Genomic DNA, 27,969 nt, shown 5'->3' on the forward strand with positions numbered 1-27,969 from the left:
CCCACGTGGGGTGTAGAGATTACTTAAATAAAGTTAAAACTTAAAAATAATAATAATAAGCAATGTCCCATTCAAATTCTACTGTGTACCTAATTCAAGGGACCAGGAGCAAGTTCACTTGACCCTGTCCAGTCTGCAAGCAGTCCAGAGATGACCCTTATTACTGCAACATTGTTACCTCTAATATTCTACCTACACTTTGCTACACTTTATGCTACTGGCACCTCTCCACTAGATATGTCCTGCTGTTGTGCCAAGAAAGCCATTCTTATCCCTATCCCTATTACCACTGGATGATAGGCATAGCAACACTGCTTCCATCCTAGCCAACAAGATCAAATATCAAACAACACTCAGCATGGCACAAAAACAGACACATAGACCAATGGAATAGAATAGAAACCCCAGAACTAAACCCACAAACATATGGCCCACTAATCTTTGACAAAGCAGAAAAGAACATCCAATGGAAAAAAGTCTCTTTAACAAATGGTGCTGGGAGAACTGGACGGCAACATGCAGAAGGTTGAAACTAGACCACTTTCTCACACCATTCACAAAAATAAACTCAAAATGGATAAAGGACCTGAATGTGAGACAGGAAACCATCAAAACCCTAGAGGAGAAAGCAAGGAAAAGACCTCTCTGACCTCAGCCGTAGCAATCTCTTACTCAACACACCCCCAAAGGCAAGGGAATTAAAAGCAAAAATGAATTACTGGGACCTTATGAAGATAAAAAGCTTCTGCATAGCAAAGGAAACAACCAACAAAACTAAAAGGCAACCAACGGAATGGGAAAAGATATTTGCAAATGACATATCGGACAAAGGGCTAGTATCCAAAATCTATAAAGAGCTCACCAAACTCCACACCTGAAAAACAAATAACCCAGTGAAGAAATGGGCAGAAAACATGAATAGACACTTCTCTAAAGAAGACATCCGGATGGCCAACAGGCACATGAAAAGATGCTCAACGTCGCTCCTTATCAGGGAAATACAAATCAAACCACACTCAGATATCACCTCATGCCAGTCAGAGTCGCCAAAATGAACAAATCAGGAGACTATAGATGCTGGAGAGGATGTGGAGATACGGGAACCCTTTTGCACTGTTGGTGGGAATGCAAATTGGTGCAGCCGATCTGGAAAACAGTGTGGAGGTTCCTCAGAAAATTAAAAATAGACCTACCTTATGACCCAGCAATAGCACTGCTAGGAATTTATCCAAGGGATACAGGAGTACTGATGCATAGGGGCACTTGTACCCCAATGTTTATAGCAGCACTCTCAACAATAGCCAAATTACGGAAAGAGCCTAAATGTCCATCAACTGATGAATGGATAAAGAAATGGTGGTTTGTATACACAATGGAGTACTACAGGGCAATGAGAAAGAACGAAATATGGCCCTTTGTAGCAACATGGATGGAACTGGAGAGTGTGATGCTAAGTGAAATAAGCCATACAGAGAAAGACAGATACCATATGGTTTCACTCTTATGTGGATCCTGAGAAACTTAACAGAAACCCATGGGGGAGGGGAAGGGGAAAAAAAAAGAGGTTAGAGTGGGAGAGAGCCAAAGCATAAGAGACTCTTAAAAACTGAGAACAGACGGTTGATGGGGGGTGGGAGGGAGGGGAGGGTGGGTGATGGGTATTGAGGAGGGCACCTTTTGGGATGAGCACTGGGTGTTGTATGGAAACCATTTTGACAATAAATTTCATATATTGAAAAAAAAAAAAAACACTCAGCAATTATCAACTACCCTAACCAACCACATGCAGACACTACATCATATTCTGAGTCTGAAGCAGCAGTAGTAATGCTCACTAGTACAAAGTAGTGATGTATAACCAATTGGCATTAGATTTCTTATTGGCTGAAGGGGGTGGAATCTGTTCTTTACAGGGCACTTCTTGCTGCATGGACATTAACAACTCAGGACAGGTACAGGCCAACCTCCAGAAGATGTGTCAAGATTTATATATCACTCATCATGTAACCAAAATATTTCAACAAATTTTGTGACTCTTCCAATAGCTGTTGTGATAAACAGTTTCCCCCACCTCCCAGGGCCTCCCCTTATGCACACCTTAGATGAAACACACACCCCCCCCCCCACACACACACACGTAGAGTTTACTAAAACCTCACCCTTTTTTATTTGAACTGACAAACAAAATGTGAGCCGAGAGCCTCAAACCTCTCCACCTTCAGACCCTAATAAAGGCATGTGCCCCAGGTCCTATTACTCTCTCTGCCTGTATCTGCCTTGACCTCCCATGTGGCCCTGTGAGGCGTCATATTATGTATTCTGTCTAGGGTTGTGAGTAATAAACTTCTCTATCTCAATTTCTCTTGCGGTCGTTTATTGACCCATATCCACCCCAGGGCTCTCCTTAACAAATGTTGATTTAACAAATTCATACCAAAGCTTTTGCACAGCAAAGGAAACCATCAACCAGAGGGAAAAGCACCCTATGGAATGGGAGAAAAATTGCAAACCATGTTGTATCTGATAAGCGGTTAATCCCTAAAGTATACAAGGAACTCATACAAAAAACAAAGAACCCAATTTAAAAATGGGCAAAGGACCTGAATAGACATTTTTCCAAAGAAGAAATACAAATGGCTAAGAGGTATATGGAAAGATGCTTTGGGATACCTGGGTGCATCAGTTGGTTAAGTGTCTGACTCTTGATTTGGGCTCAGGTCATGAGCTGATCCTATTGACTGTGAGATGGGAGCCCCAGATCGGGCTCTGTGCTGACAGCATGGAGCCTGCTTGGAATTCTCTCACTTTCTCTCTGCCCCTTCCCCACTTACGTGCTCTCTCTCTCTCTCTCTCAAAGAAACTTTTTTAAAAAAGATGCTCAAAATCACTAATCATCAAGATTTGCATAACTTGTGCAAATCAAAATCACAATGAGATATTACCTCATATGTGTTAGAATGTCTATTATCAAAAATATAAAAAATAACAAATGCTGGCAAGGATGTGGAGAAAAGGGAATACTTGTACACTGTTGGTGGGAATAGAAACTGGTGCAGCCACTATGGAAAACACTAAGTAGCTTCCTCAAAAAATTAAAATTAGAACTCCTATAGGATCCAGCAATCCCACTTCTGGGTATTATCCCATGTTCACTGAACCACTATCCACAATAGTCAAGGTATGGAAACAACCTAAGTCTCCATTGACACCTGAATGGATAAAGAAAATGTGATATATATAGATATATATAATATATCTAGATATATTATATAGCCATTATATATATCTATATATAGATATATAGATATACAGCTGTATATATATATCTATATATATTATATAGCTGTATATATAGATATATATATCTATATATACAATATATATATGTAATATATCTATATATATATATAATATTCAGCCTTGAAAAGAAGGAAATCTTGCCATTTGTGACAACATGGATGAAGTTTGAGGGTATTACGCTAAGTGAAATAAGCCAAGCAAAGAAAGACAAATACTGCACAGTATCACATATACAGAATTAAAAAAAAAAAAAAGTTGAACCCAGAGAAAGAACATTGGTTACGAGGGCTAAGAGGTCAGGAAAAATAGGGAGAAGCTGATAAATGGGTATAAACTTTAAGTTATGAATAAGATCTGAGGATCTAACATGATAACTATATTGATAATACTGTATTATATAATTAAAATTTGCTAAGAGAGAACTTAAGTGTTCTCACCAAAAATAAATAAATAAATCAAATGGACTGCTTGAATTGAGATGATGGAAGGGTTGCAGTTAAAGTCAACGACAAACTTCATAAGTAAGTAAGTGACTGAAGGAGAGTGGAGAGCAAGAGTCTTGCAGCAAAGGAACACAAGGAACTGAGAGTCTAGGATGTTGGAGCACGCATCTACATGGGTAGTGAAACCACCGAGTTTAAGACTGCTGCAGTGTTGAAGAGGGCAGAAAAAGAGGAGCAAAGTAAGTGACTGCATCAAGGAGAGACAGTGTTTGATAAAGTCTGATATGGAATTCAAAACTGAACTTATTACAGGGAGTGGTTTGACTCTTGATTTCAGTTCAGGTCATGATCTCATGGTTGGTGGAATTGAACCCTCATCAGACCCTGCGCTGACAGCACGGAGTCAGCTTGGGATTCTCTCCTTCCTTAGCTCTCTGCCCCTCTCCCATTCGTGCAGAGTGCTCTCTCTCAAAATAAATTAAAAATTTTAAAAGAAATTGACACAGTTGTATTTGCGTGGAGACTGGAGCCAGCCAGGAGCGAGGCAAGGAACTGTGATTTTTCATTATAAACTACCTGCGCACGTATTATGTCAATAACATTACAAAGGGCAAAAGGTTGAAGAAAAATAATAGAAGTGCTGAAAATACCCCAAAATAAAACCGTATTAATTAAATACTGTATACGCTCCCAGTTTTTTTCTGTACCATCAGAATCCATTTTGAAAATATTTAAAGAGCCCAAGATCAATAAAAGCTCATCTGGCGACTGAAAATCTTCAAAACACCTGACGTTAAAAAGGGGTCCTAAGTTTTGAGACCACTCAGCCAAGGATTCGATTCCAACGCGCCAAGGCTCAGAATACACGCCATTCCCCCACCCGCTAGGCCGGGACCGCCACAAAGCCTCGCGGGAGGCGGGGCCATGCCGTCACAGAGACGTCCCGCCCCCTTACGTCGCGCACTAGGAGGCCAGAAGGTTTCTGGCGGGGCCGGCGCCATTTTGCCGGAGCCTGCGACCGAGTGGGAGTGGAGTGGAGCGGCAGTTGTTGCCGACTCTTTCCTCCTCCCCACGGTCCAGTCAGCGGTTGATTAGGCCATCGGCCCTCAAGCCGAGACTTGTCTCTCATTTAGTTTTGGGGAGCGTCTGGCCGACATGAGTGATGTAGAGGAGAACAACTTCGAGGGCAGAGTGAGTACAAAGCCGCGGGAGCCGTCTTCGGCGGCGGCCCGATGCTCGGGTTTTCACGGGGACGAGCGCGGTCGGGCGGGGTTGCGGGGAGTCCTGCGGGGTCCCGCGGGGAGCAGCCTCTGGAGCCATCACGGTGGTTTCCTCACATACCAAGATGGCTTCTGGGTTCCACTCTTTCCCCCAAACACCACGGATAACCCCCTCTCCCCCTTTTTTTGGAGACTGACTGATACCTGGACTCCTAGGTCCGATTTCCCCCCGCAGTGGCGCGCTCCCTTCTCCCCACCCCTGAGGCTTCCTTATCTCTGTTCCGAGGAGTGGGTCCCCGTCGCGGTGGGGCGGGAGGAGACGGCAGGGAGTTCCCCTCCGGCCGGATAGTGGTAGGTGCTTCCTGCGGTGGCATTTCTGGCGACCCCGAGCATCGTAGAGGGTCTCGGGGTCGAAACTGCGCGGGGCTGTTGTCCGGGCGGGGAGAAGCTGGCGTGGGACTAGCTGGGGCCTGTGTCTCCTTGGCTCTCTATTGCAGTGAGCGGCCGCGTCTCTGTTGGAACCGGCGGCGTTGCGTCTATAAAGGCGAAAGCCTTGAGGTTGAAGGTGGGACGAGCCTAATGAAGTGGTTAGTCAACGACCGCACCGACCCTTAAGCGTTCTTAAGACGGGAGCTGTGAGGGGAAAACTACGCAAGGAGCCCTTTTCCCTTAATGTCCCTTCTACTTTCTTTTCACTTCAAAATGAATGTGGAAATGCTATAACGCCTGATTTTTTAATTCCTTGATGTTGGGTTTTTTTTTCTCTCTTCTTTATATCTCAACTTCTAATGCTTTCCTTCCTATGATCCTTCATCTAAAAACCACTTCTTTACAGGTCTTTACGGTAAAAAAAAAAAAAAAAAAAAAAAAAATCTTACATAACTGAACAAATTTTGTGGCTCAGTATTTTGAAAATAGCTAGTCAGTTTATACTGTTCTCTACTCAAAACGTTACCTGAAAATTACAGGCCCTCTCCCATTTCTCTCCTCACCGCATCCCCCAGCAAAGAGGGCCTCAGGGATTTTCACTATTTGGGGTCGATGAATATAAACATCATAAAGATACGTTATCCTCAGCCTAAATACACTAGAACGTTAATCAGTGTTTGAGTTCTACTTCCGAAGTTACCTTACAGTGGTAATTGGTGGAAGTGGTTTAGTGTTAAACCCTGAAAAGAAAATCCCCAGGCAGCATGTTCTTGCTGTTGTGTTGGTATTCTAGTTACTAGGGGAAACGCATAAAAGCCTTTAAGGTGTGTGCTGGTTGGAATGAATTTTGGCTTTTTTAGAAGTTCGTAATAAAAGTACTTAGAAGCAGACAGTTAAATCGGAAGGTTGATTTAGGCTTTTATTCTTTGTGAGGAAAGAGATTTAAATAGGTTAGAAACAAAACTTTTTTAATGCCTGTAAGATTGGATTTTTAAAATGAAATCTGGGTCACAGATACAAGTGAGTAGTCGAACCTGCTTATTTTTTAGTGTGGCGTATTGATTGTCCCAACAAAACTTTTTAAAAATCTTCTAATAAAAATATGTGGTGATAATTATAAGCTGATTGTTTTGATAACATTAGGTAGTTGTGGGAAGAAATTTGGCTGCCCATTAATCTTTCCTTCCGTTGACTTTAGTACAGAAATTTTTTTTTTGTTGTTAGTTTTGATTTGGTTTGTGGGGAAGTGAAGAGGACTACTATCTGGAACCTTGTTGTCCTTTAAGTTCTTACTTTTTAATTAGTCATCAAATTGAGGAATGGAACAAGTTTGAGGTAATTGACACCTAACCCACCTAAGAAGGCAGTATATGTAAGATCCCCACCCAATTTTAAGCTAAAATGTATGTAGGCATTAACATTTTATGTTAATAGAAAACGGGTTCTTCCTCCTCCCTGCCCCTTACAGTGTATACTGTCATAGAAAATATTTTTTGACATGTGATACCCAAGTGTATGTTAGTGTAAATGAACTCAGTAGATTGAATAATGCGTTCGCCCACCGTTACCTGTTACATCTTTTTTTTTCTTTTGTAGGTTGGGGTAATTGTCTTTATTTGTTATTGGTTAAAGAATTAGAAGAATGCCAGAAGCTTTTCTGAGGGTGTGCTTTTTTCTTTTTTAAAATTGTTTCTTACAACAGTTTAACATTCACTAGTGCTTTTGGTTTCTAAACTGTTGTGATTTCTTAACTGCTAGCCACAAACCAGCAGTTTAAAAAAGTTTTTAAAGAATATAGTTGTCATGTTATCTTTGTATCTAAATGTAATGACCATTTAGAAACACTCAAAAAAGGATTTTCAAATGATGTTTTTGAGGTTTTTAAGTAGTTATACTTCAAATTTTGTAACTAAAATGAAGCAGAGAAAACATTGATGGGTCAGTTGAGATTTCATTTGCTTTACCTTTAGAATAAATAGCACATATTAACCCCATGTTACTGAAAAGATATTTAGAATTAGAGGGCAACTTTTTTATAGCATTTCAGAATCTTAACCACGCCACACCTCCTCCCCCGATTTTTGATATGTTTTCTTATTCCTCACGATACTTTTGCGAGGGCTAGAGTATTCTTAGCCATTTTAGAAAGTAAAGCAGGCCTAGAAGACCATGCCAGGAATCTGAGATTTACAGTTCCCAGTCCATTGCTCATTGCATACATTATGCTGTATATATTTTGATTTACTTTTTAAAAAGGAGCACGTGTACTTGAGCATCTCAGACATTAATAGAGTTTGTGAGAAACAGTTTACAGGAGCTTAATTTTCCACTGTAGATTAATGTTTCTTCCATTGTAGAGGACTGGAATAAAAGAACTTGGGGAAGGAAAATATAACTGGCTGAATTTTGTTATAAGTAACCCTAATAGTTAACCCAATCAAAATTCCCTTCTGCCTAAGGTAAAACTGTCGAGCATCTGCTGCCTTTTAAGTAAAGGTCAGGTGTTCTTGAGGGAAATAGAACTTGGATTCTAATTTGAGATGACTGTCAGCTCAAATCTGGGTAAAGGTATATAATCACGTTCCCTGTGATAGAAGTAATAAGGAATTCAGAAAATGAAGCTGGGTGGTTTTGTGAGGTAGGGGAAAGGGAAAGCTTTACCTAACACTGGATCTTACAGTTAAGGAATAGATGACAATGAGGAGGTTGCTGGTGCAGTAATAGATGATAGATTTGACTAGATATGCAGTTAGATAATGGAGGGTTTTGAATTCTAGATTTAGGGATTTGGACTTAATCCAATATGCTATAAGAAGGCATGTATGGATTCTTAATTCTGGGAGTGGCATAATGAAAGGAATTTTAGCAAAGAACAGAGGGACTGGTACAAGAAGAGCAGCAAGGCACACGAGGTATTTAAGGAAGGAAATTGTGAAGACTCTGGTCCAAACAGGACAGCAGTGGGATGCAAAGAATGAGACATTTTTACTTTAAAATAAGTAGTAGGTTCCTTAAAACAATTTGCTTGGGACATGTATATTAAGTTTACAGAAATATTTTAAATGGAAATGTCTTTCTGAGCTGAGAGTGAGGCTGGCACTTGAGCTGTGCCTTTCCATGTCATCTTCATAAAAAGTTGTTTGCTTCACACAGCTTCGATTAAAGTTAGGATTTAGGTCTTCATAGAAATAATGGGGAATGGAAATTTTCATTTTACTTACTCACCCTCTACCCCTAATTTTTTTTTTTTTTAACGTAACTTAGAATAACGTTAAGTCCATTTTTTTTCTCATTCATTGGCCCATGGTTTTTAATAGAGGTTAAAGATTTTCATGTAGGGTCTATCTTATAATTCCACAGTTGAAGAGGAAAAATGCTACTTGTCTCCTTTTCAGAGTTTGTTAGAGCTTCTTGAGTAGCTAGAATATTTTTAAGTGACTCCTAGTGTTCCTCTTAACACATGATATGGTTTGGATGACAGAAGCAAAGAGCAAAATAAAAATTCGTCTGTACCAGTTTGGAATTAAAATGTGTGTGCGTTAAGATGTTCTGTTAAAGAATAGCAGAAATAGCGGAAGCTTTTTTCTTCTCTGAATCCTGATTTGTAATAATTGGGGTGATGATTGAGCTATTCAAAACCCATCTTGGTGACTGGCTTCTTTTTAAAAATAAAATAAAACTGGGCTTAAAATTTTTCTTTTGATGAAACTTTAATAAATGTGGGAGTACAAGGGAGGTTTGCGCTCTCCCTTCCTTTTAAAAAAATACGAATAAAAAAGAATCTCTATTTTACAGATAAGAATGTCAGCGTTTAGCTTTTAAAAATACTTAGTTCAGTTTCTTAAGCAATTTAATTTCATATATATCATCACATCAACTTGTTACAAAAGGGGAAGACTTTCTTTCCCATAGTAGTGACAGTATTAAACTTGACAGTCTTGTTTTAGGTTCAATTTATTTATTAAAGTTAAGTGCTTTCATCCAATTTTAATGCTTTTTTTTATTCCCTCTGTGGATTTTTAAGCAAGGAATTGCTGAACTTAAGGAAACATTTTTAATGCTCAAATTTTAATATTTGAGATTCTTTCGCTGCTCAATAGAGGTAGAAGGTAGGATTTCTAAAGGGAGCAATGTAACTAATTGTACCCCCAGTGCACAGATTTGTCACAGATGCTTAATGATTTGTGCCATTCCAAAAATGAGAATAAAAAATCTTGAGATCTGAAAGAATGTGAAGGGATTTAAATATTTAGGAATGAGCTTTGTTTATGGATTTACAGAATTTATTTACCTATGGTCTGTGTAGTGTAACAAGTGTGAAATGGCCAAGGATAATCAATAGTTTCTTAGAACCTTCCTGACAGTGTGAAAACCTACTCTTTGATACTATCACTGGGTGCTCAGGCATCAAATAACTAACCCTGGGACCTTTGTAAAAGGTATATATTCACATGCTAAATTAGTTAATACTGATTGTTATTTGTTCACCTGTCCTACCAGATTTAGCAGGACAGAAGTGCAGGTGAGGAAGTGTTAATGATCAGATGGGGAAAAGAATCTGGAAACACTGTTTAAAAAAAAAAGTTAAGAGGGGAATAATGAAGGAAATGTGGTTTCCCCTCCCTCCTCTAGATTATTGCCAATATGTAGTTGTATATAATCCTTATTGCCTCATGATTTTCACCAAAATGAAATTTTGAATTATGAGTGACTAGGCCTGACCAATCTGAGGTAGAAGAAAAGTTATTTTTTTTTAAACTAAGGCCCTGTAGTTTACTCAAGATTCATAAATATTCCCATGATATTAGAAGATGAGAACCTAAGTAATTCTATAGCAGGTTCTTAGTAAAATTTTTTAGCTATTATTTATTGGCTTTTAATATAACTAAATTTTTTGCATGTTAAAATTGGTCATGACATATCAGCTAGCCAGTTTATTGACCACACTTAAAATTTGTAGAAAAGGCTATAAATATTTCAGGTGATTTCATGGTTGTGACTAGTTTATATTTCATTATTTATGCATAAGTAACAATTCTAAATTTCTTTAAGCATTTCCAAAATTATTCCAAATTGTAGAGAATGTAAAGACAAAGTGTTAGTATATCTGTGAGCCTTTGCAGATGGAAAGACCACTTTAACCTCACTTAGAATGCAGCACACAAGTGTTTTCTTTTCAACGTTTATTTATTTTTGGGACAGAGAGAGACAGAGCATGAATGGGGGAGGGGCAGAGAGAGAGGGAGACACAGAATCGGAAACAGGCTCCAGGCTCTGAGCCATCAGCCCAGAGCCCGACGCGGGGCTCGAACTCACGGACCGCGAGATCGTGACCTGGCTGAAGTCGGACGCTTAACCGACTGCGCCACCCAGGCGCCCCACAAGTGTTTTCTTTTTAAGGAATTACTCTGATAGCAGTTATGGGTTAAGACAGTGAAAAAGACAGTGAAAGTATTTCTTTTATAAGCTTAAGAGTCTAAGAGAAGCAGCCTATCATACTCAAGAGGAAGGAGGCAGAACAGCTGTTTATGTAGACTGAAATTAAAGAATTGGATAAACACAGGTTTCCAATAAGCCCTAAAGAATGAAGTTCTTAGTACAATAACTATTATAAGCTATTTGAGTATTTTAAGTACACCCCCTCCCCCCCCCCCCCCCCCCCCCCGCTTTGGGACATAAAATTTGCCTAAATGCACTAGTGTACTTTTATGGACATAGATTTCCAGTTTCATAAAGTAGTGGGAAAATATATCTTGAGAGAGCTTGTTTTTTAAAGTTTATACTATTATCATAGAAACTTGAATTTGTATAAACTTGGCACTATTGGTATGGAATTTGCATTGCCATTATATTAGAATGGGTTACAGCTTAGCATTTATATTGTGATGTGTTCATTTTAATGGGCTTTCAAGTACTAAACATTATGTTGAAATTTTTTTCTTCCATCTATTATGATACTAGCTGTATTAAAAGACTGCAATTATTGCTTACCTTAGGAATTGTTCATGTTCTGCAACAATGTGTGCATGTGTTTAATAACCTTTTTTTCTTGATTGAAAGAATAGTACATGGTTGTTGTAGTTATGTACGGTGTGTAAAATGCTGCTGTATTTTAACACAGATTGCTTGAATTGGATATACCGTGGTACATTCCTAGTATTGTGGTTAGCTCTCTCGTTTTTATTTTTGGCTGTGTCCTTCAGCTGCCACCAGAGGTACCTTGATAATAAAGAATAGTTGAAAGAACCGACACCGTTTAAGCAGGTTGTACTATGAGAACTTTCTGCCTGGCTTCTGGTTTATAGTAGGTAAGGTAGACTGGAAGCCTGTTTAAGATTGCTTATAAAATTTTGGATATGACTTGATTGAGTCATTCTGTCCATTTTTTTTTTATTTTAATGGTTGTTGGATCCGAATGCAGGTTACTGAAGAATTTGCAGAATTTCTTGACTGGGCAGCTTTAAGAGTCGATTCAGTGTAACCAAGTGAAACAGGACAGATAACAGCCCTTCTCAGTATTTTATTTAAGTTTTATGTATTTCTCCGGGGGAAAAGTTGAAGTTATGATTTTGTAATAAAGATAAGTCTCAAAGGTAGAAAAGGATAATCTAGCATTTGTCCACAAAGGTTGTAGGTTGGTTTCTAATGCACAATTTAGTGAAAATGGTACTTCGTACCAGCTTTTGACAAATAAGTTACTTAAAAATGGCAAATATTAATTGATATGACCATTTTTCTTTGTGAAGACTATTAACTATATCAGTTCTTAGAATGACGGGCCTTTTTTTTTGTATTACAGTAAAAATTCTGAAGAATTAGTAGTTTATTCTTCAAGTTAAGTTCACTGACAGTTATTAATTTTACCTTTTTAGATTGTATCTAAATTGTTTTCAGAGGTTAAAATGATAGTGACAACTTTGTAACCAGTTGTTAACAAGGGAGGTAAGAGGACTGTTTCTTAACCTTGAATGATTCCATGAAGAAATTTATGCAGATTTAAGTTTTCATGATAGAAAAACTGAAGGATAGGCCACAAAAGAGGTATTAGGTGTTTGTGAAACCTTAGATAATTAAAAAGCAAGACTTTTTATTTTTTTTAATGTTTATTTATTTTTGAGAGAGACAGATGGACAGAGTGCAAATAGGGGAGGGGTAGAGAGAGAGGGAGACACAGAATCGGAACCAGGCTCCAGGCTCTGAGCTGTCAGCACAGAGCCCGAAGAGGGGCTGGAACTCATGAGCTGGGAGATCATGACCTGGGCCACAGTTGGCCACCCAACCAACTGAGCCACCCAGGTGCCCCAGCAAGACTTCTTTTAAAATAGCCTAATGTCTTTTGAAAAAATATTCTGTCGTGTCTTAATGTTTTAACAAACCAAAAGGAAAGTTTCGTTTTTTCCAGTAAGTTCTGTGCCAGAACTGAGATTGAAACTTTAAATTTTAAGATGTTACTAAGTTAGCTTGTTTACATTAATTTCTAAGAAATGGCGATTTTCAGCACTATTGAATAATTTTCAGTTATATTTATTTATGAGGGAAGACTTGAAAATCAAACATACACATATTTGGACCATAATATTTTTACCATGTACTAGAAAGCTTCACATAAGCATTTAAGAAAAAACTTAGATTTTAATATAAGACTGATTATACAGTTGTAAAATTAAACATTTTACGGTGTCATAGAGCATTCTGATATGTATGTAAACATGAACTGTGGTCATATTCATAGTGTTTCATCTACTGCTGTTCAACAGCATAAATGAATAACATAGGATCTGTGTTATAGAAGGGAAGGCAGAGAGGGGAAGATACTCTTTTCACCTTAATGAACCAACCTGTGTAATGCTTCAATTACAAGCAAATTGGCCATACTTTTTTTTTTTTTGAAGTACAGAATATGCTGCTTTTACAGTTTCAGTGAATGAAAAAGCCTAAATTGCTGTGCCTGCTCCAGGCATCTGTCCAGGAATTTAGAGACTATAGAGAATTTAGAGAGATGTGGTGAAAGACTTACAGGTAGCTAAATGGGAAAGGTTGATACTGAAGGAAAAGGTAGCTATATGTTTCAGTTTTGTTTGCATCTGAAAAAATAAATAGGCCTGGCAGCATTTGTACAGTTCTTGATAAGTAAATCTTTGGACATTAAACTCAGAAAGTTTTAAGTAAGTTGCATGATAGTCTTACGGCATAAATGAAAATGGGTGTGAGGTTGGGGTAATTATTTACATGATAATCAAGGCGTAAATGGACAGAGAAACCGGACTGTCCCATCCTACTTTGGTCATAATCATATATCTGTCAGATTAAGAAACAGTCTCTTATTCAGTTTTAAATCATTTGACTTGGAAAGTTTTGATTTCTATCCAACTTTTTCAGAAGCCAGTCAGTTTTCTGATATAGGATATAGTTACTGAAGGGAATATATGTATGTGTAACTGCATAAAATATGGAAAACTATTAATAAAATTGGTGGGATCAAAAAATAAAGACCATGATACTAATTGTATAATTTTTTGTACATTATGATACTTCATGATAATACAGAATATTAAAATGGCACAGTTGAAAAATTACATGTATTAGTAATTTATAAGCCAAAGGGGGCATCTTAAGAATTTCATGTCCTCTTTTCCCCGTAAGTTTATCTTTGTGCTTTATTTCAGAACATATGTTTCTGATTCAGTTGGAGTGTGCAAAGATAGTGGTCAAACATAATTGGGAAAAGATGTTAGTAATTTCACTAATTTTTTTTTTTTTTTTTTTTTTTTTTTTTTTACTTTGAACATCAGCATGTGTTCTCTAATAATTGAGTTTAGGTAGATGTGTGCAAATTTCAGCCCAGAATGCTTTGCTTTAACTGTATCTTGGTATCTTAGCATGGCTTAGTGAAAGCTCATTTTAAGATAACTAAGACTTCAAGTTATAAATTAGTAAATACTTAAGACATACGTGGGGGGGATTACAGTTAATGTTAGATTTATGCTTGGATTAATTATTTATATTAAAATTGTTCACATTTTAGGAAATAGGATGAAACATGAAAGGGGAGGAGGGTGAAGAATATGGTAAAAAACATTTAGAGAAATTCAGTAAATTTTCTTTAATTGTTAGAAACTAGACTTTTGAAAAATTTTAAAGATTATAAAATTGTTTTTTAATAAACTAGTTATTTGCACTTTACCTGCTGGCTTTTCCATTTGGTAGATAACATTCTGAACTCCAGCAGAGTTTTATAATCCCCACGTGCTTAAATATACTAAATGTTCTTTTTCCATTAAGGTTAATGTTCGTGAAGAAATTGAAGAGTTTTTTCCAAGAATGTGGAAGATAAATCAAGATAAAAGAAGGCTAATGAAAAGTATTAAAGATCAGAAAATTAAAATTGAATGGGGGAAAAAATTGAACAGAAGATTGGTCAGATAGAAGCACTTGAATATTTTTTTTAAGGCTATTTTGAATTGTTTGAATTGGGGAAGAATACACGAAGTATGAAAAATGAAAAACTCAATGAAGAATGAAGAGAAGTAGAAAGCAAGAGTGAAGTAGAATTAAAAGAATCTGGAAGAATGAATGGGTCCTAGGTTAAGTAAATGTATGGTTTATGTTCCAGTGTCTGTATGATCAAGTTGTAGATGAATTTGCATGATTACTTAGTTAATAGAGAATTGGTGATCTGGTTCAAGTAGGGAATTATTGAGGACAGTTAGCAGTATTAACAATGGGTTATTAATGAGCTGAAATTTTTTCTGGAGGGTATTGCCTAACCATTTGTTTTTCAGGAGCAATCAATATAAATAATTACGGTACTTTAAATGTTAGGTGTTAGGCATCTACGTGACCAGTGCCATTTGTAATACTGTCTTCTTTGTTAGGAGTCTCGCTCTCAGTCAAAATCTCCAACGGGAACTCCTGCTCGTGTAAAATCGGAGAGCAGGTCAGGATCTCGTAGTCCATCAAGGGTTTCCAAACACTCTGAATCCCATTCTCGATCAAGATCAAAATCCAGGTAAGTGTGCTTAAAATAGTACTTAAGATGCTTTCCTTGGATTTTTCAGAGCAAAGTGGTTTTTTACTAAATTCCTTGTTTTTGCTGCATTTTGTATAGAGATTAGACCAAAGACCAAAGAAATTTCACCCAAAACATGAAGTAGTTTTTCTCAAACTGTGGAGTTTAGAAATGAATGTTCTAGGGGTGCCTGGGTGGCTCAGTCAGTTAAGTGTCAGTCTCTTGATCTCGTTTCAGCTCATGATCTCATGGTCATGGAATCTAGCTCCTGTTGGGCTCTGCACTGAGTGTGGAGCCTGCTTGGGATTCTCTCTCTCCCTACCCCCTTCCCTACTCTCATGCATGTACACTCTCCCAAAATAAATAAATAAAAGATTTTTTTTTTTTAAATGAGTGTTCTAGATAAAGATTTAGATAAGGCAGAGTCATCTTTTAGCCCAGTTAACCTATCAGATGCTGGCTGTTAATATAGATTCAATATGTGTTGATTGATTTAAATGCATTTGGCATCTGAGGATTGGTTTTTTATTTTATTTCAGTATTTGTACAACCAAAAGGTAAATTTCTCCATTGGATACTTGGCATGTAATTTAGAGCAGAGAAGGTTGATGTGTCTATGTTGTACTGGCTATCACAATGATTTGAGAAGCTGTTTCAAGATTCATATTCCAGCTACAGCTACATCCTTTACCTGAAGATTGTGACTCAGTAGGTCCAGGTTGGAACTCTTGTCGATGTAATTTCTTTTTTCTTTTCTTTTTTTTTTTTTTTTTGAGTTTATTTATTGTAATAGAGATGGAGATAACATGAGTCGGGGAATCGCAGAGAGAGAATCCCAAGTAGGCTCTGCACTGTCAGTGCAGGCTGCATGTGGGGCTCAAACTCACAAAACCATGAGGTCATGACCTGGGCCAAAACTGAGAGTCAGATAGTGATGCTTAATTAATTGAGCCACCCAGGCGCCCCTATAATTTCATAATTGGAGACATAATTTCTTTGTGTAGAGTTTGTTTGCAAGGGAGCATGAGACAAAAAAAATCCATTAAAAGGCTATACTTTTCTTGAGTCCACAGCTATCTTTTCTGTCATATCCACGATCCAACTTGATTCACTAACCACTCTAATTAAATCATGTGCAGAATAGCACTGTGTAGAATTTGGGTGTGCAAATGGAAATGAGCATGTTTTCATTTTAGGACCTTCACACTTGTTGTTCTCGGCCTAGAATTCTCCTCCCTCAGATATTCAATCACTTAATTCATTCTCTGTCTGTGTGCCACCTGAGAACGTTAAAGAGCATACACACCTTATTGCCTTACTCTTAATTTTTTTTTGTGATACTTAACCACTATCTGATTCAGAGAAAAGCTTAGGCACTCCTGAAGGGTTTTTAATTTATGTCATTTATCATTACTGTTTAAAAATAACAGTTGAAGGGCACCTGGGTGGTTCAGTTGTCTTAAGTGTCTGACTTAGGCTCAGGTCATATCTCAAGGTTCGTTGGTTCTACCCATACATCAGGCTCTCTGCTGTCAGCACAGAGCCTGCTTTGAATTCTCTGTCACCCTCGCTGTCTCTGCCCCTTCCCGCCCCGCAAAAAATAAACATTTTTCATTTTTTTTAACGTTTATTTATTTTTGAGAGAGTATGGATAGGGGAGGAGCAGAGAGAGAGAGGGAGACACAGAATCCAAAGCATGGTCCAGGCTCTAAGCTGTCAACACAGAGCCTGATGCGGGGCTTGAACCCATGAACCGTGAGATCATGACCTGAGCCAAAGTCAGACACTAAGCCAACTGAGCCACCCAGGCGCCCCAACAATTGATACTTTAAGTGACAGGATTTCTTATTAATGTTTGTTTATCTTTTACAGTGAGGCTGTAAATTAGTGTTAAGGAAAATGGGAAATCTCTATATCTTAAATGTGCTAGGAACTACATCTCCAGGTCTTGCCAAGGAACTTTTGCTTTTGCTGTTCCTAGAATACTTTTCCCCTGTCTACCTAGTAAAATAGTCTCCCAGCTTCATTGTTAGCCTTCTTTGTTTTGAATAATCTTCCCTTGTTAGTTTAATTCTCTTCACGCATGTGCTCTCTTTTTAGACACTCTGGCCCTTAGCATGTATAACATTTATTGAATGCCTTAAACAAATTATTTTGTAAGACTGTGATCGCTCCATGGGGCGCCTGGGTGGCTCAGTTGGTTAAGCGTCCGACTTCAGCTCAGGTCACGATCTCGCGGTCCGTGAGTTCGAGCCCCGTGTTGGGCTCTGGGCTGATGGCTCAGAGCCTGGAGCCTGCTTCTGATTCTGTGTCTCCCTCTCTCTCTGCCCCTCCCCCATTCATGCTCTGTCTCTCTCTGTCTCAAAAAATAAATAAACGTTAAAAAAAAAAAAATGTGATCGCTCGCTCCTGGTCTGTGTGTTTATCAAAGATGAGTCATGTGAATAGTCAATAAATAGTTAACATTAAGACGCAAAGAAATAATCAAAGTGGCTGGAAATAGAGAAAGAAGAACTAGGGAATCAGCAGGGGAAAGACAAATGAGATGCTGTAGTAAACTTGAAGAAATGAAGACTGTTAGACATGAAGACTATTACATGGGCATTTAGGTTGTTGGATTAATTTAGGAGATGCTGGATTGCAGTGGGCTAAAGAAAGATTGGAAAGGAAATGACACTTAACAGTGAAGGGAATGTAGAACTATATTGAGAAGATGGTAAGAATCAAAGGATTTTACTGTGGTGATAATGGCAGTTGGTGATTGGTCTTTGTTATGGTAAGATACACATAACAAAATTTACACTCTTGGGGCACCTGAGTGGCTCAAGTCAGTTGAGCTTCCAGCTTTGGCTCAGGTCATGATCTCACAGTTCGTGGGTTCGAGCCCCTCATTGGGCTCTGTGCTAACAACTCGGAGCCTGGAGCCTGCTTCAGATTCTTTGTCTGTCTGTCTCTCTTTCTCCCTCTCCCTCTCCCTCTGTCCCTTCTTCCCTCCCCCTCCCTCTCCCCCCCCCCCCCCGCCCTTCCCTCACTCACATTCTGTCTCTCAAAAATAAGTAAACATTTAAAAAAAATTTTTGGGGGCGCCTGGGTGGTGCAGTCGGTTAAGTGTCTGACTTCAGCCAGGTCACGATCTCGCGGTCCGTGAGTTCGAGCCCCGCGTCGGGCTCTGGGCTGATGGCTCAGAGCCTGGAGCCTGTTTCCGATTCTGTGTCTCCCTCTCTCTCTGCCCCTCCCCCGTTCATGCTCTGTCTCTCTCTGTCCCAAAAATAAATAAACGTTGAAAAAAAAATTTTTTTTTTTTTTTAAATTGACAGTCTTAACCATGTTTAAGAGTGCTATTGAGTAGTGGTATTAAATACATTCACATTGTGCAACCATCACTACCATCTGTCCCAGAACTCTTCATCCTGTAAAACAAACTCTATACCCATTGAACAGTGGCCCCTTGTTTTCCCCCTCTCCCAGCCCCTTGGCAGCCACCATTTAACTTGCTGGCTATATGGTTTTGACTACTCTAAGAACCTTATATAAGTGGAATCACAGTATTTGTCTTTTGGTGGCTGGCTTGTTTGCCTTAGCATAATGTCCTCAGGGTTCATCCATGTCTCAGAATATTGCAGGATTTCCTTAGTGCTTGTTTTGTGTTTTTCTTTTAAAAGAAGATAGAGGTGTAACATGCTTGTAAGGTATAGTGTGAAAGAGTGAATGTAGAAGGGATAGACTGAGAACAAGATGATTGTATGATTAAGAGAACAAGAAGAATATACTTGCCTCAGAAAGTAAAAAGGAGCTGGGGTACATGTATAAATCCTTGGCATTACCCATTTGCTTCAGTATTTTCACTTAAATTTATTTCTCTCACAGGTCGAGGTCAAGGAGGCATTCTCATAGACGTTACACTCGATCCAGATCCCATTCTCACTCTCATAGGAGACGATCTCGAAGTAGGTCATATACACCTGAATACCGGCGTCGTAGAAGCCGAAGTCACTCTCCAATGTCTAACCGGAGAAGACATACAGGCAGCAGGGTATGTAGTTTTAAAAAATTAATGAAAACTTATTTTGTCTTAGGTGTTTAGTTATAGCATAATATCTTGATTTCATGAGACTAGACCATCTTTTTGGATTTTTTGGGTTTTTGTTGTTTTTTTTTTTTTAACATTCATTCATTTTTTTGAGAGAGATAGTATAAGCGCAGGAAAGACAGAGAGGGAGACACAGAATCCAAAGCAGGCTCAGGCTCTGAGCTGTCAGCACAGAGCCTGATGCAGGACTTGAACTCACGAACAGTGAGATCATGACCTGAGCCAAAGTTGGACACTTAACTGACTGAGCCACCCAGGCACCCCTAGACCGTTATTTTAAAGTGGTACTCCAGGGGGCACCTGGCTGATTTAGTCGGTGGAGCATGCGACTCTTGATCTTCAGGTTATGAGTTAGAGCCCCTCATTGTGTGTAGAGATTACTTAAGGAAATAAAAAATAAATAAAGTGATATTCCAGAAACATCCTTAAGCATATGAATATTTATATTCATTTAAATATATTTTCTTTTCTTGGGGTACCTGGGTGGTTCAGTCAGTTAAATGTCCAACTCTTGTTTTCAGCTCAAAATGTGATCTTATGGTTCATGGGTTTCAGCCCCAACTGCAGGGCCTGCTTGGGATTCTCTGTCTCTCAAGATAAATTAAATATTAAAAAAATATTTTTTTATATATTTTATTTTCTTGAGTTTTGAGTGAAAAGTTGAAATTTGTGAAGAAAATATATGTTCTACGAATTAAAATGAAAAACTGAGCTGAAAATATTGAGATTAAAAACTTTTGGTGGAGGCTGAGGGAAGCTGGCAGGGAAATACATGTAGTAATAATAATAGCTAACACACATTCAGCACTGTGCAGAGGTTTTCAATGCATGTAATAGATAAGCAAGTTGAGCCTTGGATATGTGACATTGATGTTTGGATTTTGGCTAACTGGCAGAGTCCAGGTTTCAACCAGGCTGCTTGCCTCAAACTTCCTGTGCTTAACTTTGGTGCTGTGTTTTCCCTCTATGTGATACTGAATCATTTAACTGTAATGGAATCTGCTGTTATTTAATGATGCTTTGAAATGTGTAAATACATTTTTCAAATTAGGATTGTGGGAAAATTGAAAGAATATCCTTAATGAAAATGGAGAACGCACTTACAGATGAAGTCATATTAAGTACAAATCTGTAAGGTATAAAACATTTGAATAAGCCACGAATAAGGCTTTAAATTTAAACTAGGATGGATTCTTTGGATACATTCTGAAAATTGCAGGACTAGAAATAGAAAGTAGGGATGTTTTTATTTAGGATACAACTGGATGTATACTCCAAAGAAGGGGTGAGTGTACTGTATGTAAACTGTAAAATATTACTCATCTGGGTTTTTTCCTCTTAAATTCTTCTTTCCAAGTAACTTGAAGTAGTGTATAGTCTTTGTGTATTAGATGAGGTGTTCAAAGTATTTCTGTGTGGCTTAATTTTTACTTCAGTTTGGAGCTTGAAATTAAATCACATCTTAAATATTCAACAGGCAAATCCAGATCCCAACACTTGCCTTGGAGTGTTTGGCCTCAGTTTGTACACAACAGAGAGAGATCTTCGTGAAGTATTTTCTCGATACGGACCATTGAGTGGTGTCAATGTGGTTTATGATCAGCGAACTGGACGATCACGAGGATTTGCTTTTGTTTATTTTGAAAGAATAGATGACTCAAAGGAGGTAATTTTATAATTATCTGTCAATTTGACATTTTTGAGGTACATAATTATAATGTCAGGTTATTGTTAAAAGTTGACTGATAGTCTCCCAGTTCCATAACATGTTCTCTTTCATTCCCTGACCTGAGTCTATTCAAACTCTTCCTCTCAGTGTTACAGTTTGGAAAGTGAGATGTATGTGTTTGAGTTAATAGAAAAAATAAAGCATATGAATATTCTTCTTTGACTAAGTCTTATTCATACTCCCAAGAAGGTGATTAAACTAACTTTCTAGAAATTCTATGGTATTTTCAGTTGTCTGGCAAGCTCAGTTGGTGGAGCGTGCAACTCTTGATCTTGGGGTTGTGAATTCAAGCCCCATGCTGGGTGTAGAGATTACTTAAAAATAAAATCTTCTTTTAAAAGTTAAAGAGAAACTATATAATATTTAAGTTAATCTGTTTAACTTTGTGTCACATGAGCTCCCCATGTATAGAGTGTGTTTCCATTCATACTCATCTATTTTTCTATAATTAAAATATACCTAGAAAAAACTGGTCTTTTTTCATTTCTTGTTTTTATTGCCATTCTTCATTTTCCTAACCGTGATCATAATCAATATCAATGATTTGAAATTGTGCTATTTTTTTTTTTAAGAAATTGCTTTTTTAATTATTTCTTAAATTTATTTTGAGAGAGACAGACACAGTGTAAGTTGGGGATGGGGAGAGAGAGAATCCCAAGCAGGCTTTGCGCTGCCAGTACAGAGCCTGATGTTGGGCTTGAATTCACAAAACCACGAGATCATGACCTGAGCCGAAACCAATGGTCGGATGCTTAACCAGCTTAGTCACCCAGGCACCCCTGAAGTTGTGCTATTCTAATGTATTTGATAGTGGAATATAAAGGGAGCAGTAGGCTTACTTTCTCTATACTAGAGTTCATAGTGATCAGGTTAGAAAATTCCATTTTAAGGAATTTGAAGCCCGTTGTTGAGTTTTTTTATCAAAACTTTTTTTGTTCTTATCGAACCTTAATAAATGTCAGGTACCTGGCTAGTTCAGTTGGTAGAGCATGTGACTCTTGATCTCAGGGTCATGAGTTTGAGCCTCACGTTGGTACTGTTTTACCTATAGTAGTTATCCAATTACTATTTTACATGTGATAGTAGTTGGATATGGGTTGTTGCTCTATGTATCAACAGTATTTGATTGCGACATAAACAGTCATAATAAAAGTTCGCATATTTTTCAAAAATAATAGATGCTAGTGGCATCTAATGGATAGAGGCAAAAAATGATACTAAACATCTTACAATTATAGTGCACAAGTTAGCCACCCACAACATAGAATTAGCAGTCCCAAAGTGCAAAGGTTGAAAAACCCCAGATAATTCTAACAAAGTAATCCTCCAGGTTGTAAATCATTTATGTAATAGACGTTCTAATTAGCATTCTCTAAATGTTTTAATCTGTCAAATATTACCTTTTTTGGTTACATATTTGTGATTTCTGGTCTCAAGAGATAAAGTTATAAACTTAAAAAGTAGTTGGAGGAGGTGCCTGAGTGGCTCACTTGGTTAAGCAGCCTGCTCTTTGATAATCTGCTCAGTTGGTGATCTGGTTCATCCCAGTGTCGGGCTCCGTACTGAGCATGGAGCTTGCTTGGGATTCTCTCTCCTCTCTGCCTCTTGCGTGTGCTCTGTCTCTCTCAAAAAAAAAAAAAATTAGTAAACTTTTTTTTTTTTTTTTAATAAAAATACTAGGATATCTGACCTGAAGTGAAGGTTGTGAAGTATAAAACAATACCACAATTAAGATTTTTTTTTTAATATGAAACTTATTTGTCCTAGCTCTTGATTCTTCCCACAACCACTCCGCCTGGTTTATTTCCTTTATAAGATAAAATGAAATTGGCAACTTTACTGTAGTTCCAAAGAACTTTGTAATGTACTTGAATTATTGTCACATTTATTGGTATTCTTGCCAAAGGGCAGAATGTTAGGGAATGTGAGCACAGGTATAAAGACAGGAGCATTTGTTGGCCGGTTTAAAAGTTCTTTTATATTTGGAGTTCACTAGGTGGCAGTGTGTTACCTAAGAAATAGTTTTAGGTGAGCTGAATGGCAGTTTCTGCTTTGAGTTGCCTAGACTGAAACTAGTAACTGCAGCCTCAAGAGTTATGCAGGCTTCCCAACTTGTGTGGTTTTTTTCTCTGTAGCTGCCCCCAGTGTTTCAGCAGAGGGATGCTTCAGTGTCTGTGTGTACATTAGAAAACTCAATACTATTGACATGCATAGAGCAAGAATTAATAATATAAAATCCTGGTCCCTATTGTTTAGGAAAGAAGTGTTTAGAGAATTTTAATTTTTTTTAACTTCAAATGGAAAATGTGTTAAATTTGTTGGCAGTTTTAGTAGTTTCTTCTTAGTAAAATATGCATGACTTTCTGTGCCTATTCTCTGTTAAAGGCAATGGAAAGAGCAAATGGAATGGAGCTGGATGGTCGAAGAATTCGTGTGGATTATTCTATTACCAAGAGAGCGCACACACCTACACCTGGCATCTACATGGGCAGACCAACTCAGTAAGATAACATGTTTTCTAAGCTAAACTGTAAGAGCCAGAAATTCACCAAAAATGCATGCAAATTTTTTTATTAATTAGCAGATAAAATGATTTTTTCCTGTAATTAGAATGGAAAGCTTAATTTGTACATATTCTAATATCTATTTGAGGAGGGGGACAAATTAAAGCCATCAAAGTCGTTCCTGACTCTTTGCTTGATGCTAATACAAATAGAAAATTTATTAAAGATGAGAAAAATAGTGTATGCTTTTAAGCATTTATTCTCTTTCTATTCTTACGTGACTTCGGAAGCCTTGTGAATAGGGAAGGGTTATTGGATAGTGATACATATTTTTTTAAGTCAGTTTTCACATTGCAGAAAATAAAGAGGCTTTTATATATGTTTTTTTTAATATAATACAGCCAAAGACAGTATTGCTAAGAATGAAAGAAGGAATTACTTTCAGTTATTTTGAAGCCTTGCTGAGGAAAATGTAGGGTTTGGCAAGGAGAGCCTACAGAAAACTAAAGTGAAAATAATGTACCTATGGTTAGGAGTTGGGAAAAGTACAGGAGAAAGTGCTTAGAGTTTAAATTCACTGCCAAAGTCTTATAAACCAGATCTCAAAATTGTTGTAGTGATGCACCTCAATGTAAGGTAGTTAATTCTTTTTGCTGTTCCGGGTTGGTTAACCTTTTTAAATTCATGATGTTTATTAATTGCATCTGAATTAGTCTTAAGGACTCACATCTTAAGCATTTTGGTACTGTTTCCTAGCACAGTGCTTCATTTCACCTTGTTGAAAAGGTCCTGCTGGTTTGAGTAGTATAAAAGAGCAGTTTATAATTTGGAGAGTTTTGGGAAATCATTCCTGGTTATTTATGTAATGAGTAGGAAGCCAAAGCAGAATAATACCATGGGAGTCAGCAAAGTGAGATGTGAAGGTAACCGACGCGAAAAGCGATAATCTTTCTTTCTACATTGTCTTCCCTCCTTCCTCCGTTTTATTTAAGCACCAGTTGGTATTAAATGATACTGGAAAATCACATTGATGTAAAATTTTTATATTTTTCTGTAGTAGTGGCGGTGGTGGTGGCGGAGGTGGTGGTGGAGGTGGAGGAGGTGGCAGGCGTCGGGATTCTTACTATGATAGAGGATATGATCGTGGGTATGACAGATATGAAGACTATGATTACCGGTACAGGTAATGTTTTAATTTGTAATTTTCATTCTAAATTAGATTATAATAGTATTTAGTACTTTTAATTTTTGTTTTGTATACATTAATAAAATATTTAAAATAGATTTTACAGGGACATGCCTAGGTGGCTCAGTTGGTTAAGCAACTGACTTCAGCTCAGGTCACGATCTCAGTTTATAAATTCAGGCTCTGCACTTTTGCAGAGCCTGCTTGGGATTCTCTCCCCCTCTGTCACTGCCCATCCCCCACTTGTGCTTTTTTTTCTCTCAAAATTAAGTAACTTTAAAAAAAATAGATTTTATATGATGATTTCTTGAGGAAGGGGGAAATTATTTTCTCAAGATTGAGAACAGAGGTCAGTAATCTGTATTTGCCAATATTTTGTTGTGTCATATGCTTGCTGTTCTAGTATTAATTGGCACACAGAGAATGTAATGGTTATTTTCATCTGCCTCAGTGATTATGTGGTATGCAAAGTAATCTTTTATTTCCTGCAGAAGAAGATCACCTTCTCCTTACTATAGTCGATACAGATCACGATCAAGATCTCGTTCCTACAGTCCACGTATGTACACTTTTACTTTGTGGCATTAGGAACCATTCGTAATCAATGGTTTATTTTAGAAAATTAGCATATATGGAGATTGTTCATAGTTTGACGAATACTAGGCAAGTCAAACTATAATTGTCATTTTGACTTTTTTTTTTTTGCTCTCTTTCAGGACGCTATTGATAAACAGAATGGTTGCAGATGAGGACATCTTTCTCTCTTTTTTTTTTTTTTTTTTTCTTTTTTTTTGGTTTAGTTTGGTGTGTTTCGTTTTTTGTTTTTGTTTTTGTTTGTTTTTGGTTTGGGTTTGGTTTTTGTTTTGTTTAATTCTGGATTTCCCCAAGCTTCTAATCCTTCTTACTCCTTTAAAAAGAACCTTTGGAAAAAAAAAAAATCTTCGGTTTATTTACCATCTACACTTTGTCAGTTGTATTGCTGTTTCCACCCCTTTTAGTATACTCTTAAAGATGTAATTGTTGTCATTTTGAGTAGTTAAACATCTTAAGTAAAAAAGGAATCCCCAGTGTTACACTTTGTAAATGTTTTTTTTTTTTCCTTTGCTTTGCTTTTACAGAAAATTAACTCTTGGCTAATCAAATGAGGAAAGAAATGATCTTTTTAAAGCTTCTTTTGTGTTAGATATTGTATTAGACATTGTACTAGAGACCTGCATTTAAAACAAACTCCTTTTTTAACTTCTTTTGGGAAAGATAGTAACACATAAAGTAGTTCAGTCATGTCAAGTTTGTCTGGGGTGGCATGGAGCAGTCAAATAGTGTAGAAAGTTTGAAGCTATAAAAGAAAACACTTGGTCATTTCTTTTGAAGAACGAAATTTTTGAACCCTAAAAATTATGTCTTTTTTTTCTTTTCTTTTTTTTTTTAAGAGATAAAAAGCTTGTGGACTCCTACAAAACATGTTGTATTTAAAATACATCTGTTAAAATTTAAAGTGTGATTTTTGTGTTGAATTTATTGAAGTTTAAGTATTCCCTTAATCAGTGAAGGACAACTCTTATTTATTACTTAGAGCAATTGTATACTTTGCTGTTAGAAATTTTGGTATTGGGACAATGGTTAAGCAGGCTATTATTGTATAGTATAGAGTCCTTAGAAGATAAGTGTGAGGAAAAGTAGTCTCCTTTCAAATAAAAGTTAATTTCTTTGAAAATGAGACTGTCTCTTTTATTGTGGTAGAATGGGAAACTATAACTGGATTGATTTGGGAACCAGTCCCTTTCCTAACATATTTGCTATACCTGATTGTATAATTCTGTCTCTTCCTCAGTCTTTAAAAATTTTTTTAATGTTTATTTCTTGAGAGAGAGAGACAGAGTACAAGCTGGGGAGGGGCAGAGAGAGAGGGAGACACAGAATCTGAAGCAGGCTCCAGGCTCTGAGCTGTCAGCACAGAGTCTGACTGGGGGCTTAAACTCGTGAACTATCAGATCATGAGCTGAGCTGAAGTTAGACACTTAACCAACTGAGCCACCCAGGTGCTTCCTCTTCCTCCTGCTTCCCTTCCTGTCAGCCAAGTTGTTGATATTAACAGTATTCAATACCAAGCACCGTGGTGAAGGAAAGATAATATGGTTTATGTCTTCAAGAAGCCCACATTCTAATAGGGAACATATTCTAATGTTAGGTGAAAGTGTTTTAGCAAAGAGGTGGATTATGTTTCAGGCAACTTTTATAAAAAAGGATAGGAGCATGGGCTTTGTTTTCTCCCTCAAACAGTAGAGATAAAATTAGATTATTTTAGGGGCGCCTGGGTGGCGCAGTCGGTTAAGCGTCCGACTTCAGCCAGGTCACGATCTCGCGGTCTGTGAGTTCGAGCCCCGCGTCGGGCTCTGGGCTGATGGCTCAGAGCCTGGAGCCTGTTTCTGATTCTGTGTCTCCCTCTCTCTCTGCCCCTCCCCCGTTCATGCTCTGTCTCTCTCTGTCCCAAAAATAAATAAAAAACGTTTGAAAAAAAAAAAAATTTAAAATTAGATTATTTTAATGTATGTAATAGACTGATGAAATCTATGAGATTGAAGTGGCCTTGGGCTATTTTTTAAGGATTTTGTTTTAAGCAATTTCTGCACCCACCATGGGGTTCAAACATAACCCCAATATCAAGAGTCACACACACCACCAACTGAGCCAGCCAGGTGTCCCTATTAAAAAAACTTTCGGGGGTGCCTGGGTGGCTCAGTTAAGCGTCCAACTTCGGCTCAGGTCATGATCTAGCGGTTCGTGAGTTTAAGCCCCACATTGGGCTCTGTGCTGACAGCTCAGCCTGGAGCCTGTTTTGGGTTCTGTGTTTCCCTCTTTCTCTGCCCCTCCCTTCCTCCCTCCCTCCCCCCTCTCTCAAAAGTAAATAGTTAAAAAAAAATTTTTTTAAGCTTTTTCAAAATGTCTTTTTAAAAGTTTTTGCCAATAAAGAATAGCCAGAGATCAATCTCTTGCTGGTTCCTAGAGAATTTAGCTCTTTTAATTCAAGTTACTGCTTTTTTAATTTGAGAGAGAGAGAG

General features: G+C 37.7%; 1 protein-coding gene and 1 long non-coding RNA gene across 3 annotated transcripts; both read left to right on the plus strand.

Moving 5' to 3' along the window:
• Positions 1 to 4,725: 4,725 nt before the first annotated feature.
• Positions 4,726 to 26,627, plus strand: TRA2A (transformer 2 alpha homolog). The gene is made up of 8 exons (XM_025929601.2): positions 4,726 to 4,934; positions 15,268 to 15,401; positions 19,269 to 19,434; positions 20,969 to 21,157; positions 23,606 to 23,721; positions 24,782 to 24,907; positions 25,402 to 25,469; positions 25,627 to 26,627. Exons 1-8 carry the CDS (start codon positions 4,899 to 4,901, stop codon positions 25,635 to 25,637), a joined length of 846 nt encoding a protein of 281 aa, XP_025785386.1. The 5' UTR covers positions 4,726 to 4,898; the 3' UTR covers positions 25,638 to 26,627.
• On the plus strand, positions 5,557 to 15,009 carry LOC147583204 (uncharacterized). 2 transcript variants are annotated; one of them, XR_015246279.1, is made up of 2 exons: positions 5,557 to 7,055; positions 14,675 to 15,009. It is a non-coding gene; the product is annotated as an uncharacterized LOC147583204 (long non-coding RNA). The 2 variants fall into 2 exon arrangements; XR_015246281.1 differs by lacking the exon at positions 5,557 to 7,055 and adding an exon at positions 10,978 to 14,122.
• Positions 26,628 to 27,969: the final 1,342 nt, after the last annotated feature.

Source organism: Puma concolor, chromosome A2 (genome assembly GCF_028749965.1).
Source record: "Puma concolor isolate L17-30 chromosome A2, mPumCon1.1.hap2, whole genome shotgun sequence".
Taxonomy (NCBI): Eukaryota; Metazoa; Chordata; class Mammalia; order Carnivora; family Felidae; genus Puma; species Puma concolor.